The 15,508-nt window shown below is 36.1% G+C and overlaps 1 protein-coding gene and 1 long non-coding RNA gene across 7 annotated transcripts in view; one reads left to right on the top strand and one right to left on the bottom strand.

The window, feature by feature from the left end:
* fam133b (family with sequence similarity 133 member B) overlaps positions 1-12,731 on the bottom strand; it is a 13,847-nt gene extending 1,116 nt beyond the window's left edge. The window contains exons 1-10 of one of the 6 annotated variants that reach the window (XR_015516242.2): positions 12,330-12,731; positions 7,014-7,111; positions 6,846-6,924; positions 6,653-6,754; positions 4,164-4,196; positions 3,896-3,920; positions 3,711-3,809; positions 2,061-2,108; positions 839-919; positions 677-727 (exon numbers count right to left, since the gene is read on the bottom strand). Coding sequence is in view for 4 of the 6 variants with exons in the window: in XM_087295054.2 (XP_087151180.2) it covers positions 677-727; positions 839-919; positions 2,061-2,108; positions 3,711-3,809; positions 3,896-3,970; positions 4,164-4,196; positions 6,653-6,754; positions 6,846-6,924; positions 7,014-7,111; positions 12,330-12,422 (759 nt within the window). In the remaining 2 variants the exon portion in view is untranslated. Of the gene's footprint in view, positions 1-676; positions 728-838; positions 920-2,060; positions 2,109-3,710; positions 3,810-3,895; positions 3,971-4,163; positions 4,197-6,652; positions 6,755-6,845; positions 6,925-7,013; positions 7,112-9,312; positions 9,443-12,329 lie in introns of those variants that run through there. The other 5 variants (XM_087295054.2, NM_001080087.1, XR_015516243.2 and 2 more) reach the window with 5 other exon arrangements.
* Positions 12,617-14,888, top strand: LOC148679826 (uncharacterized). Its single transcript, XR_015945465.1, has 3 exons — positions 12,617-12,990; positions 13,528-14,089; positions 14,175-14,888. It is a non-coding gene; the product is annotated as an uncharacterized LOC148679826 (long non-coding RNA).
* Positions 14,889-15,508: the final 620 nt, after the last annotated feature.

The following is a 15,508-nucleotide window of genomic DNA, read 5'->3' as shown; positions in this document are numbered from 1 at the left end:
TTACACAGGCTCACCAAAATTGGACAATAGAAGATTGGAGACATGGCCTGATGAGTCTCGATTAAGGCTGCGACATTCAAATGGTAAAGTCAAAATTTGCCATCAACATGAAGTTCACTGTACTCAAAGGGCCTCCACGGTCACCGAAACTCAATCCAATAGAGCACCTTTGGGATGTGGTTGAATGGGAGATTCACATCATGGATGTGTAGCCGACAAATCTGCAGCAACTGCGTGATACAATAATGTCAATATGGACCAAAATCTCTGAGGAATATTTCCAGTACCTTGTTGAATCTATGCCACAAAGGATCAAGGCAGCTCTGAAGGCGGTACTAGTAAGATATACCTAATAAAGTGGCTGGTGAGTGTAGTTCCTATGTATATCAGCCTAAAAAAAGTTATTTTTTTCTTAATACACAATGTAACTACAGAAGAGTCAAGTTTTAAATAGGAAGATTATCAATTTTTTTTTTTTTTTTTACTTTTTTTCTTAAAAGCCAGATGCTAATGGTCTAATCCGATTCAATGATTAAGCTAAGCTAAAAGTGTATTCACCATATGCAGAGATCACTTGAATGGACTCAAAAGGTAAAACTCATCCATTTAACTCTATGAGATTTGTAAAATGAGCCTATTTGCAAAAATGTGGAGTGTTTCTTTAATAAAGACTTACTGTAATTTTCTCCTTCTCTTCACTACTATGTTTCTTCTTTTTGGAGTCAGCCTAAAAAAACAAACACATTCGCAGATGAGTTTTGCATGTCACATGTTATTTGCTGTGCTAATCTGATTTGGTGACACATTAAAACCACAGAGGTTTTAAACAAACTCTTACGTCTTTGTCTACATCAGACTCGTCAGAAGACTCGGACTGACTTCTTTCAGCTTTCCTCTTCTTTCGAGAGTCCTTTTCGTCCTTTCAAACAAAACATTTAATTTATGATAGACGAAGATCTGTATCGAGTTTCTTACACTTACCATTTGATGAAATAAAAACTGAAAAATTGATCACAAATTTGATTCATGAATGCAATGCGAAGCTTAATTTAACATCAGTATTTTAGTCTTCAGTCTCACTGAATCATTATAAGTTCCTGATTTAAAAAACATTCTGATTAATTATCAACAAGTTGCAATCTTAAATACTGTTTTTTTTACTGTCACTTAGGATCAAGACTAAATTCCCCAAACTTTGCAAATTTTAAATATAGAAATTTTAATTTTTAAAATAATAAAAATGAGGCAACCGAGTAACACCGTTCCACATACACACACACACACACACACACACACACACACACACACACACACACACACACACACACACACACACACACACACACACACACACACACACACACACACACACACACACACTATTTGTTTTTTTACACACATTTGGTGCTTGGTTGTTTGTACAAACATGCGTATGAAAAAACAATATCAGTCATGATTCTGCCTCACAAAATCTTTTTTGAACATTTACAGATCTGGTACTATGAAACTACAAAAATATATACAGTTGAAGTCCGAATTATTAGCGCCCCTGAATTATTAGCACCCCTAATTGTTCCCCAATTTCTGTTTAACAGAGATTTTTTAATTAATAGTTTTGTTTTATCTTTGCCATTATGATCATAATTAATATTTGACTAGATATTTTTCAAGACACTTCTATACAGCTTAAAGTGACATTTAAAGGCTGATAAACTAGGCAGGTTAGAGTTATAATGCAGGTTTGTTCTGTAGACTATCAGAAAAAAAATATATAGCTTAAAGGGGCTAATAATTTTGACCTTAAAATGCTGCTTAAAAAATTAAAAACTGCTTTTATTCTAGCTCAAATAAAACAAATAACGCTTTCTCCTGAAAACAAAATATTATCAGACATCCTGTGAAACTTTCCTTGCGCTGTTAAACATGATTTGGGAAATATTTAAAAAAGAAAAAGAATTAAAGGGGGGCTAATAACTGGACTTTAACAGTATATATAAATAAAAAGCAAAACTTATTTTTGGAATGACATCAAGGTGACTGAATGTTTTATGCATTTGTACCTTATCTTTCTCTCCATCTGTTTTCTTCCGTTTTTTCTTGAATGACTCCTAAAAATAAAAGGCATCAGGGCTAGTCTTGACAAACATCTTCATTATAACCAGCAATTCAGTTTCCATTTTCAGTTTTCAACTCTGCAGTGTAAATTGAATATTCATGTAGGCAAATCAACACTGTAATTTTCAGAAAACCCACCAGGTTAGAGTAATGTGTAATACAATTAAACACAAAATAATTACAGCCCTCCTGTGAAATGAACTATTTTTTTTAATATTTTCCAAGTGCCGTTTAACGGAGAGATCATTTGCTTTAATAACTACGTTTCTAATGACTAGATGATATGATTTTGTCTTTGCCATGATGACAGCATATAATATTTTACTAGATATTCTGCAAGGTACTAGTGTTCAGCTTAGTGTAACTTAAAAACTTAACCACTTGGTTAATTAGGTTAACTAGATATATTAGGTTACTACACGACCTGACAAAAGCCTTGTCATCGACCCCATATGTAAGAGCAACAAATAATAACTTGACTTTTAGTTGATCATTTGGAAAAGTGGCAGAAGGTAGATTTTTCCCATGAATCATCTGTTGAACTGCATCCCAATCATCACAAATACTGCAGAAGACCTATTGGAACCCGCATGGACCCAACATTTTTACAGAAATCAGCTAAGTTTGGTGAAAGAAAAATTATGGTTTGGGGTTATATTCAGTATAGGGGTGTTTGAGAGCTCTGCAGAGTGGATGGCAACATCAACAGCCTGAGGTATCAAGACATTTGTGCTGCTCATTACATTACAAACCACAAGAGAGGGCAAATTCTTTAGCAGGATAGCGCTCCTCATACTGGAGCCTTCATATCAAAGTTCCTGAAAGCAAAGAAGATCAAGGTGCTCTAGGATTGGCCAGCCCAGTCACCAGAAATGAACATTATTGAGCATGGCAGGGGTAAGATGGAGGAGGCATTAAAGGTGAATTTAAAGAATCTTAATGAACTCTGGGAGTCCTGCAAGAATGCTTTCTTTGCCATTCCAGATGACTTTAATAACAAGTTATTAGAGTCATTGCAGAGATGTATGGATGCAGTCCTCCAAGCTCTTGGGAGTCATACACGATATTAATTTTGTGTCCACTGCACACTGACTTTATATATTATACTGTAAATTATTTCTGTTAAGTGACAAGACTTTTGTCTAAGCAAAGTCAGACCTTACTGTCCTAATTAAATAGTTAAAAATCAAGGTATGATCATATTTTATTTTGGTAAAAAAAGCGTAATCTAGAGGCAACTTTGCCTTTAATATAAGCCACTTCTGATACCAAGTTATTATTTGTTGTTCCTAAAACTTGCATAGAAGGCAAGACGTTTGTCAGGTAAACACACACACACACACAAAAAAAAAAAAAAAAAAAAATTATATATATATATATATATATATATATATATATATATATATATATATATATATATATATATGTATATATATATATATATATATATGTTGTTGGCAAAATATTTGAAAAGATTATGAGAAAAACATCTGAATTAATGTTGTCTTCAATCCTACATCATTTTTATATTGAGCAAGAAGAATTCTTTTTAAATCATATAATTATTTTCCGTGTAAATATAAACCCATCAATACCCTGCTATCAGTCTCAGACTCGGAGTCAGTCTCATCAGACGCTTTCCGGGTTGAGGATCGTTTTCTCTTTTTCTTCTTTTTTAGATTTTTCTTCTCATCCTAAAAAGGCAGCAAATGGGAGATTATTCAGATGGCCATTATAACATTGCATACAAACATAAAGTGACATAATTAGCAAGACTCACATCGTCTTCAGCATCTAAGGAGGAACTGGAGGAGGAATCAGAACTCGATGATGAGGAGGAGGAAGATGAGGAATGCTTGACCAAACACAACAAAAGCAGAATTTGTTAGACTATAAGTCAATTGAAACTGATTTGGTGACCCTTGGATAACAGGCTAAGTACTATTGGAACATATTGTTACATGAAACCAGTTTTCAATGTTTTTATTATCAATTAACTATTGGTTTTTAGTGTTTCACAAGATATGAAAATGGAGAGCTCTCCTCACCCTACTGGACTTCTTCTTCTCTTTCTTCTTTTTCTGGAAAACGCAAAGACAAAATATCAATGAATCATAGGCAAGGTGTTTATAATCAAAACAGAGACCGCATTTATCAAGATGTACCCAGAAAAATCCTAAAAATAAACACACAACAGTTCCTAAAATGATCCAGTAAATGATTTATAAAGTGTCTGTTTGCAGGTGAAAAAACCTCAAAACAACAGGAATGCAATACAGCATGTGGAATGGTGCAAAACTAACATTTCCACCTTGGTTTACAGAAGACAGCCGCCAAAATGTAATTTAAATGTAATATAATATAATTAAAATGAATCATATGATGACATTTAGGGATCACTGTGCAGCCGGACCAAAATAAGGATTAATTGTCATTTGAAATCTTTAGAATTTGTTACCATCTTTCAAACCACTGTTTTACATCAAACCTGCTCTCATTTAAATATAAACACATATATAGTTGAAGACTAAGTTATTAGCCATGCTGAGAGATTTTTTTATTCTTAAAATATTTCTAAAGTGCCGATTAACAGATTTTTAATGCACTTTTTAACATAACAGTTTTAATAACTAATTTCTAATAATCTATTAATTTTGTCTTTGCCATGATGACATGCATAATATTTTAACATCTATTTTGCAAGATACCAATATTCAGTTTAAAGTTCAGCTTAATTGAGTTATTCAGATTAGTCAATTTAGGTTAATTAGTCATTGGACAACAGTGGTTTGTTCTGTAGCCAATAAAAAAAAAGAAATAATTAAATAAAACAGGCCAATAACCACAACCTTAGAAGTATTTAAATATTTTTGTAATTATTAATGCAGCCAAACTTAAAGAAAAAAGCCTTTCTCTAGAAAAAGTAAATATATAAATATATATATAATAAATATAAATATATAATGGGAAATAATGTGAAAATTTTCCTTGCATTGTTAAACATCACTTGAGAAATATCTGAAGAATTAAAATTTTACAAAAGATACACACAAACTCTCCGGCCATTTTATTAGGTACACCTGTCCAACTGCTCGTTAGCGCAAATTTCTAATCAGCCAATCACACGGCAGCAACTCGGTGCATTTAGGCATGTAGACATGGTCAAGACGATCTGCTGCATTTTAAACCAAGCATCAGAATGGGGATGAAAGGTGATTTAAGTGACTGATCGTGGCATGGTTGTTGGTGCAAGACGGGCTGAGTATTTCAGAAACTGTTAATCTACTGGGATTTTCATGCACAGCCATCTCTAGGGTTTACAGTGAATGGTCCAAAAAAGAAAACATATCTAGTGAGCGGCAGTTCTATGTCATCAACAAGGCAATAATGCCTTGTTGATAACAGAGGTCAGAGGAGAATGGCCAGACTGGTTGGAGCTGATAGAAAGGCAACAGTAACTCAAATAACCACTCGTTACAACTGAGGTATGTAGTAAAGCATCTCTGAAAGCACAACAACTCCAACTTTGAGACGGATGGGCTACACCAGCAGAAGACCACACCGGGTGCCACTCCTGTCAGGCTACAATTCACACAGGCTCACTAATATTGGACAATACCCGATTGGAAAAACGTTGCCTGCTCTGAGTCTCAATTTTTGCTGCAAGATACAGATGGTAGGGTCAGAACTTGGCGTCAACAACATGAAAGCATAGATACATTCTGCCTTGCATCAACGATTCAGGCTGCTGGTGGTGGTGTAATGTGGCCCATTAATACCAATTGAGCATCGTGTCAATGCCACAGCCTACCTGAGTATTGTTGCTGACCATATCCTTCCCTTCATGACCACAGTGTACATATCTTCTGATGGCTACTTAAAGCAGGATAACGCGCCATGTCATAAATCGGTATCCATCTCAGACTGGTTTCCTGATCATGACAATGAGTTCACTGTACTTAAATGGCCTCCACAGTCACCAGACCTCAATCCAATAGAGCATGTTTGGGATGTGGTGGAACAGGAGATTTGAATCATGGATGTGCAGCCGACAAATCTGCAGCAACTGCATGATGCTATCATGTCAATATGGACCAAAATCTCTGTGGAATATTTCCAGTACCTTGTTGAATCTATGCCAGAAAGGATTAAGGCAGTTCTGAAGGCAAACCCAGTACTATTAAGGTGTACCTAATAAAGTGGCCGGTGAGTGTGTGTGTTTTTTTTTTTTTTAGTTTTGTAGTTTTTTCTGCTGCTGCTGTATTGTTATCCTTAAATAGCCTTTCAATGTCTTACTTTCTTATTTTTATAAATTCTTATTTTTAATTAATTCTTCTTATTAAATTTGCCCTTATATAAACTAGTACATGTATGATTAAAAAAAATAAAAATAGTCTGAATTACAAATTTAACATTCTGATCATCATTTTTTCCATTTATAACTCATGATTTGATTCCCACGTTCAACACCGGTTGCTATCCATGAACATCAGAATCGATCTCTAGTGGTATTACAAATGACTGTAACACATCATACCTCCTTCTTTTCCTTCTCCTTGTCTTTCTCCTTTTCTTTTTCTTTCTTATCACCTCCCCCAAGCACCTTCTCCCTGTTTTTCTCCAGTTCCTTCTTCCATCGCTGGAAAAGAATTAAAAGCACATATCACTCACGTAAAACACTCGATCTGAATGGAATGCAAATGAAAAACAAACTAAACCCAAGTCTGTACCGCGTTCATCTTGTCCTCAAAATCAGCCAGGGCTCTGGAGCCTTTCCTTTTCTTTTCCAACTGTTCTTTCACCTCCTCCCTGATGTACAAAGCAAATGCACATAAACATCACACATTCACAATGAAGGAATTCCTCATATTTCAGTCACAGTCATCATATCTCTGCACCATGATGGTCGTGGTCTGCTGAGATAATCCTGAATGGTGGTGCCGGAGGTGGGTGCAGGTCCTCTGGCTCTGGCAGCAGCTATTGGGTTCAAGTATGCCTAAAACACAAGTACCATACATTAATATTCATGATCTAGCCAGCAGATCCTCAGTTTTAACAGAATATGCTTATTAAATATTAATCAGAAGCCACGTTTCACTTGGGAGACTGACAATATAATAGCATTATCCACATTATTTATTTAACTTTAGCATGACACTGGCTCAATGGTTAGCACTGTTGCCTCACAGCAATAAGGTTGCTGGTTTGAGTCCCGGCTGGGCCAGTTGGCATTTCTGTGTGGACCTTGCATGTTCCCCCCATGTTCGCATGGGTTTCCTCCTGGTGCTATGGTTTCGCCCACAGTCCAAAGACATGTCAGGGCTCAACAATAAGGACTGCCCGATGGCCCAGGGCCATTGTGCGAGACTCTCTGGACAGTAGACAGGATTGTTACTGGCCCGATCTGTGCTGCCTTGTCGCAAGTTCAATTTGCCTGCGACTATTTGTCAATTGCGTATAAATACAGTCTTAGAATCGAGAACAGTTTGTGCTTTTAAGCCTTTAAATGCTACATTCTCTATGATACCGTAAACAACATATTGCTTTTAGGTTCCTCTTACCTGATTTCATGTTGTGAGCATGTCAGGTTTTTTTTGTAACCTGGTAAATACCAGCAAAGTGACAGCAACCTCAAATAACAAAGCTAAAAGAATGTCTTGAAAGCAAACATTTACTTGGGTACAGTGCGAAGATTTGCTCATTATACATTTATTAACATTTTAAAAATATTTAAATTCTGTAACACATTTTTGACACTATATTTAAAACATGTGGCTAAGAAATTAGTTAGTGGCTACTAACCTTTCCTTTTTTTTTTTTTTTTTTTTTAGGTTGGGCCAGTAAAAATATTGGCAGGGAAAGTAAAAATCTGAACCACTAGCCTAATTGGGCCAGCAGAAAAATTCTTAGCGTTGAACCCTGCATGTGCTATAGGTGAATTGAATAAACTAAATTGGTTGTAGTGTATATAAGTGTGAATGAGTATGTATGGATGTTTCCCAGTACTGGGATGCAGTTGGCAGGGCATCCGCTGTGTAAAACATATGGTAAATAAGTTGGCGGGTTATTCCGCTGGGTGACCCCTGATGAATAAAGGGACTAAGCCAAAGGAAAATGAATGAAATTTAACTTCAGAGGAAAGTTTTACTAAACTAGTAAAGCATTACTTTTTCATTTTCATCTGCTCAGAAGAACAATAAAAGGTCAGCAAAACATCTGTAAAACATTAATCTGCAAAAACTTTTTCTTGTACCTTCAGTTTTTACATTTAAGTCTTTTAATAAAATGTTTTAATGGATAGAAAACATCCAAATATATCACTTTAAGCTTAAAATCAAACTAAAAGTGCTCAGGGCTAGCTTAAATAATGTGTCGGTGCTCTTTGGGTAAGGGATTCATCAGAATAAACAGCAGAAATAAGTCCAAGGCAAAATATTAAAAAGCCTTTATTAACATGGTTATTCCTATATATTTAGGTTCCCTTTGTAACATTTTACAAATTTGTGTCTACAGATTTAACTTAAATATTTTAAAGCTTTTTCAATTCTCTTGAACAGTGTCAGAAATCTCCATTTCATTTAAGCCTTTTATTTCTTATCTGTGATCTCTAAAGGTTTTTTTTTCACAAAAATCTCTGCAATTTTTATTCCGTCTATTTTCTAAATTATCAAAAAATCTAACTTATTCTGATTGCAAAAACCTTTGACTCCAGTGTGTCTAATAATTAATCAAGAATACTCAATGTGACTACAAATGTATGCAAAATAGCACTTATTCAATTCAACATAGCATTTAAAACATTTGTTATACAATAAATGCATTTTTAATTCTTAAAGTAATCAATAAATGTGCGAAGTACGCTGATAACTATTGGTTTATTTTATTTTTCCGAGTAAGTTGTTTACCTGCAGTGCCTTAATTTGAATGTGTTAGCTGAGTTAGCATGGTTAAGCATGTTAGTGTGGTTAACGTCGTTGTCTATGTAAGCTAAATATACCACAAACTGTGCCAGTCTGCAAACATAAGCCACAATTTATATAGTTTATCTAAATTGGCTTGTTCGTTCATTCAGTGTGTGGACGTGGCTAATGTGTAATGCTATTGTTGATGACGCGTTAGCATTTGCGGCTTAACGGCCTCGTCAACGTTTGTCTGGAAAATTGGAAATACACGATTTTCTAAACTGACTTTACTTACCACTCTGTTATCTCGCTTGCCCATTTCTGCAGATTTTGCCTAAAACCCGTAGGCTAAAACCTATGAAATCTGCCTTTTGTTTACATGTCTGTGGTGCTGGCGGAGGCTCCAGTGTGCAGTGAGTGTTTCTGAAGAATCGCCATCTAGCGGTTCCACAGCGGCGTCACACGCTCAGTATGAACACTAGAGGGCGCTGCAGCAGCTTATCGGATTTGCTGGCAAACTACACACGCCTGTATATTTTTGTATTTGTTTATTGGTTTAAATAAAATTTACTACGTAGAATCGTTAAAACAATTGAGACACTCAGAAACAAAGACCACTTACAGTAAGAAACATTTTATATTTAAATGTAATACAAGGCCCGTAGCCAGCCTGGTGAAAGGAGTGGTTCTTTTTTCCTCAAACTTTTTTTATTGCAATTTTATAACACAGACCATACAAGGGCAATAACAACATTATATTAACATCCAATCAAATACAATATATAAGAATAAAAAATACAATTATTCAAAAAACAAAATTTAAGGCTTTAAAATAATTAACAGTTCTTTTTGCTTTGGTATTTTTGTTTTAAAATTGTTCATCGTATTTATCCTGTAAAACAGGTAATTGCAAGATTTTGTAAATAAAAATAAAAAATATTTATTTAAAATGTGCTTTCTGTAACGATAAAGAAGAAAGTATTGTTCATTTATTTTATGATTGTATTTACACACAATTGTTTTGGTGTGATCTTTTCTTTTTTGTTAAGCAGAGTATGAATATTGCATTGTAATTCAAAGAAAAAGATGGGTTTTTTTATGAGAATACGGTCGACTTCAAAATTAGGCATATTGTCATTTTGCTCATTATATATGAAATATTTTTTATTCATAAATGTAAATGGGCAGTGAAGAAAACCTAATTTTACTCACTTTAAAATAGAAATAGGTCACTACCTTTTTGCAGTTATACATCTCAGTTTCTATCTAACTATGATATTTAAATACTGCATTTTAGGTTTTTCTTTTTGTTTTTGTTTTTTGCTGGATTAGCTGGTCAGATGTCATCATAAACACACTTTTTGATGAACTAAAATATTTCCTAAATAATTGCAATAAAAAAACAAATCAAGACTAATTTTTAAAATACAAATTTATTACATCATATAACATTAGGAAAAAAATAGCAAGCTGTTAAAGTTTAACAGTAAAAAAAACCTGTAGCCTACTGTCATTTATTAGACAGAAAACAAACTGGAAAGCACATTCAACTGTCCTGATTTGCAATTTGGCCAATTTGAATAAAAAATTATAATAAAAAATTTAAATTTAAAAAAAAAAAGAAAAAAATAATAATAATAATAAAAATAATATCAAAACAATAATATTGAATTCTTCAGAATTTTTCTGGTCTCTTTGGTAAAAAAAAAAAAAAAGTACATTTGAGAATCCCTGGATATCAACAATAGCCAAAATATATTGAAATGAATTTAATATGTTCCACTTCTGCTGCTTCACATCTTTTTATTACTCATTTTTATTTCAGGAATAAGGTCCAATATTTAGAATAAAAGTTACCTGTGAAATGTTTTCTCTTTTTAAAAACAATACAGTAGTGAAAGACTTCTCTCACACCAGATTATAGTCCCACAGAAGCAACAGCCGACAGAGGACTCCGTTTGGTCTTAAAGCCTTTTTTGATGGATTATTTTCATTACTTATGATGGCATAGCAGTCAAAATAGGACAAAATGAGCTCATATACGAGACAAATTCTGGACCTTTGTCAGTGAGGGGTGGGTCTTCCAAAATACAGACCGCTACAGGCCTGAAAGGTTAGAACAAGTTTATGCCTATATAGTAAACGTGTTTTAATTGAATTGTGGCTGTAAAAGCGCACCTACAGGTGTTTTAGGCGCAGGACAGGTTTTCTCCAGGTCATCATTAAATTCATTTATAATAATTTGGCCTAAAAATGATTATACCTTTCCAGTTTCATCTGGAATGCATCCCAGATCACTTTCTGAAATGGTTTGAGCGATCGGATATCTGATCAGAATAAAACGAATGAACCCAGCAAACATTGGTCGGACCGTCACGTGCTCTACACGGCCAAAAGATGTCGCTCTTGGACGGCATAAATGGTGTGTGGTTGGTCCGATTGCGACGTGCACTCCACATCCAAAATTGGTTGCAGCTGGACGGCAAAAATGCACAACATGTCCTAAAATGCATTAATATATATATTGTATACATTTGTACCTGTCTATATTCTATTAGGGTTTCATAAATTTGCAGTTTTATGTACATGTAGTTTAATATATACCCAGTCGTGATTAGGTCCATAAATGACGTCATTTACACGTCCATTTATAGTCCATCATACACCCTCGCCGAAATTATGAAATATTCAAAACTATTGCACTTACATCTGGGTATTTACTGCAGCAATTAATTTATATACATGCTCCAAGTGAGTTTTAAGAGGTTGTGGACAGACTTAAGTGACCAAACAGCCTGCAGGCACGTGCACACAGGGCTCAACCTGTGCAGTGCACATGCCCTTTTTAGTCTTGTATAGAAAGTGCCCTTCCAAAATGATCAAAAGTGCCCCCGCGACGCGGCACACCTTCGGTCCCGCCCTTCAGTAGGCGCGCGACAACACCGCTCTTGAGTACGCGCGCGACAACACAGCTGATCAGTACGCGCTCGATAACACCACTCTTCAGTAAGCACGCTTCCACTCTGCAGATCTGCAGCACCCCTCCCCAACCCCCCACCCCGGGCATCCAAAAATTTATCCTGCACATGCCCTTTGGACGGTCTCTGCACGGGCCTGCGTGACGGGAATATATATTGAATATAAATATATTATATTAATTATATAATAAATATATTATATAATATTAAACTACATAAAGTAATTAAAAGGACAAATGCTGGACCCTTTGGCCGTGGGGGTGGTTAGTAGCAAGTAACATGCTATTAGGTTATGTGACCGCTAGATGGCGCGCTTGGATAATAAGAAGCTTACCACCACTAGGAGATGGTCAGAGTAGTGTGTTGGTGTCCTAGCCAGGCTCACTTTCTGTTCTAATGTCCCGCATCTGTATTTAATTACATTCATCTGTCTCCATATTCCATGTTTTTGTCCACAGCCGCTGCCGACATCAACTCGCCGTGACGTAGATTTCCGTGCCTTTTTGCTCCAATGAGATGTGCTTTCCTCATTTACTATTTACTACTCACAGCAGTGACGTCGCGTTGTAAAATTTGCATCTGCATTCCTATAAAGCTCGTCGGTTCTCTCTCAGCGTTGTCAGTTCGCTCGGTGTTGCTGTTTGTACTTGACCTAAGTGAGTTCAATACCGACCGTGCGAGTGGAGCCACGCCAATCTCACGAAGGTCGCTTTGTGAAGCTTCACTCGGGCCCGTCTGTGCTGTAGTTCCTTGCGGTTTGCGTACATAAACGCAATATCGCAAAGAATAATACGTGTTTGTTGCTCGAAATGTGCCGCCAAGCAACATCCAGTGAACACTGGCACGGCCTGGCGCCCGGTTTTCTCGTGCACTCCCTGGGGCGAGGCGCCTTTTGAGCCCTAGGCAGGTAACAAACAAGCCCCGAGGACCCTCAGGGAAACACGGGAGGCCAGTAGTGGGACCTCGCTGCAAAGGTTATGGTGGGTGGGAGCCAGGCCCGGATTGGCTAATCGGGAGGACTGGGGGAATTCCCGGTGGGCCGGTCCGTTTTTTGGCCGCGAGGGCCGGTGTCCCTAGCTCCAGAATCTGTTGCTCTCAGCAGTCAGACTTTTTAAATTAATTTATTTATTTACTTGACCACAGTCTTCTTATTCATTTTTTTACCGCAGCTCTGCTCTTTTTATATATAACCAGCCTGCAGGTTAATAATAATATGAGTCACTTTTCACTGTACAACTGTGTGGTCCAGTGGTAAGCACGTTAGATTACAACGTTGCCAACCCGGGTGTGATCCTCGTTTAAGTATGTTATTAATTTCATTTTTATTGTTGAGACATATAATACTGTTAGGGTTGTTGAACATTTGAAGTTCTAAAGCAGCTGTTTTCTCAAAAAAAGACGTGATAGTGTAATTAGAAACTGAATTTTGTAAATGACCTTATTTTAATATAGTCAGTCGTGAACTGAGGTGGGTCTGAGGCTTGAAACTCCAGGGCTGAAAAGGAGTCCCACTCCGGCCCTGGTGGGAGTAGCGAGGCCCACTCATCATCTATTTTAAACTATAGTTTCAAACTTTAGTTTACTATAGTTTAAAATAGAAACCATGGTAACTGTTATGTTTTATATCTATGCAAAGAGCTTAGAATGACCAAGAGGCGCACTCACTAGAACGTTCCATTGCATCAGCAGCGCCCAGCTATTACCTCTTGGTCATTCTATGCTCTTTGCTCTATGTCTGAGTGTTGTAATGTTTTGCTTTGTTTTTCAGCAGAGCTGTTGAGCAGAGAAGGACTATAGAAGATAACCGTTGAAGACAACCGCGGGTTTTATTCACGAGAGCGCGCATTATAATGTTTCCGTGCTGTTTTCTGAAAGTTTATCTTGTTTAGATAAGTTTGCCGGCCAAACAAAATAAACTATACTCTTTCTAAACACCTGTCTTGTGTTTTATTTGTCCTCTACTGCAATACACTGTCACATAAGTCTGTTGAATGCATTTGTATGCAACATGGTTTGACAATAAAGTAGTCTAACAAATAAGTAGTTGTTATAAATGTATCTTCATTAGTCAACATTTGGTGCAAATAATAAAAAGTTAATCAAAGATGTCTTAAGACATAAGGGTAATGTTATGGTTGTTACATAACTATTTATTATTATTCTGTGTGTTTAAAACCAGCAGAATATACTATATATTTAACATGTCATGAACTTACTGTTATTCAAACATTTGCTTAATAAAAATGTCTTAAGACAAGAATGGGTATTATTTTGTTTTGTTTTTGTCAAACTACTGTTAGGTTTTAGGTTAAATACAGCAGTTATAGTCTACCTATATCATAATATTGGTAGTCAGTTATTTAATGACCCAAATCAAGTAAAATGTCTCTTACTCAAGTACTTTTAGCATGCAAAATTCAAATTTAGGTATATAACATTTTCAAACAACAGAATTTTCACTTGTGGGTGGTGAGGAAGTTATATATATAAAAGAAGTTGAACAAGTTGTCATATTATTTAGTCATAATACATGTTTCTATACATATCCATTCAACTTTTTTTTTCTAAATCTATCATTGGTAAAATACTCCCAGGTCAATCGTGACTTTGTCTAATGAAGGTGAGGTGCATCTGAAAGGAGATTGTCCTATGTTTACTTTTCCTTTCTGTATCACAATGACATGATATGGCAACAAATTATAGTAAAAACAGCAAATAAATAAATAAATTAGCCACAGTTCACATTAGAACACCCCTCCAGAGTACACTGTTATACTGACAACATGACTAGGCCCACAGAATCTACGTGCCCAGAATTCCACAGATTCTTTGCCCATCATTGATTCTGTTTATTTACTTGTGTAAATGTGTGTAAATCTATATTTATTCAGTTTTTAAATGATTTACAATAATATTATTGACTAATATGACCTTGTCGTTGAGGGCTGGGTCTTCCGAAAGCCTCAGCTTGGTCAATTGGCATATCTGTGTGGAGTTTGCATGTTCTCCCCGTGTTTACTTGGGTTTCCTCCAGGTGCCCTGGGTCAGGTTTTAAAATAGTTCAGCTTTTGCAACTGTGTGGATTAATACTGAATGTGTGTCATGGTTAAGGATAGAGCAATGCTGGTGTTTAACTGCACTGCTTTAATACATTGGGTTCACACATACCCTCTGCACTCTGTCTACTTCAAAATTATTGATAAGTCATGTTGGGCATTTCTCTCTGTCTCACGCTAATTGCAGTCAACTAATCACAACATAGTGGGTCATCAGACCAATCAGCGCAGACAGGCCCGGATTGGCTATTTGGCAGGACCGGGAGAATTTCCAGTGGGCCGGTCCGTTTTTAACCCAAGAGGGTCGGTGTCCGTAGCTGTTTGCACTCTCAGCAGTAGCACTTTTTTTCATTTATGTATTTATTTGAGCATAGCCTCGCTTTTTTATTCGTTATTTTGCCGCAGCTCTGCTCTTTTTATTTTCTCGCAGCCCCGTGAGCAAAATGCGGCCTGCAGG

The sequence above is a fragment of the Danio rerio genome, chromosome 19 (genome assembly GCF_052040795.2).
Source record: "Danio rerio strain M-AB ecotype USA chromosome 19, GRCz13ab, whole genome shotgun sequence".
Taxonomy (NCBI): domain Eukaryota; kingdom Metazoa; phylum Chordata; class Actinopteri; order Cypriniformes; family Danionidae; genus Danio; species Danio rerio.
The sequence above is the reverse complement of the archived record's forward strand: the minus strand, read 5'-3'. Positions and strand labels throughout refer to the sequence as shown.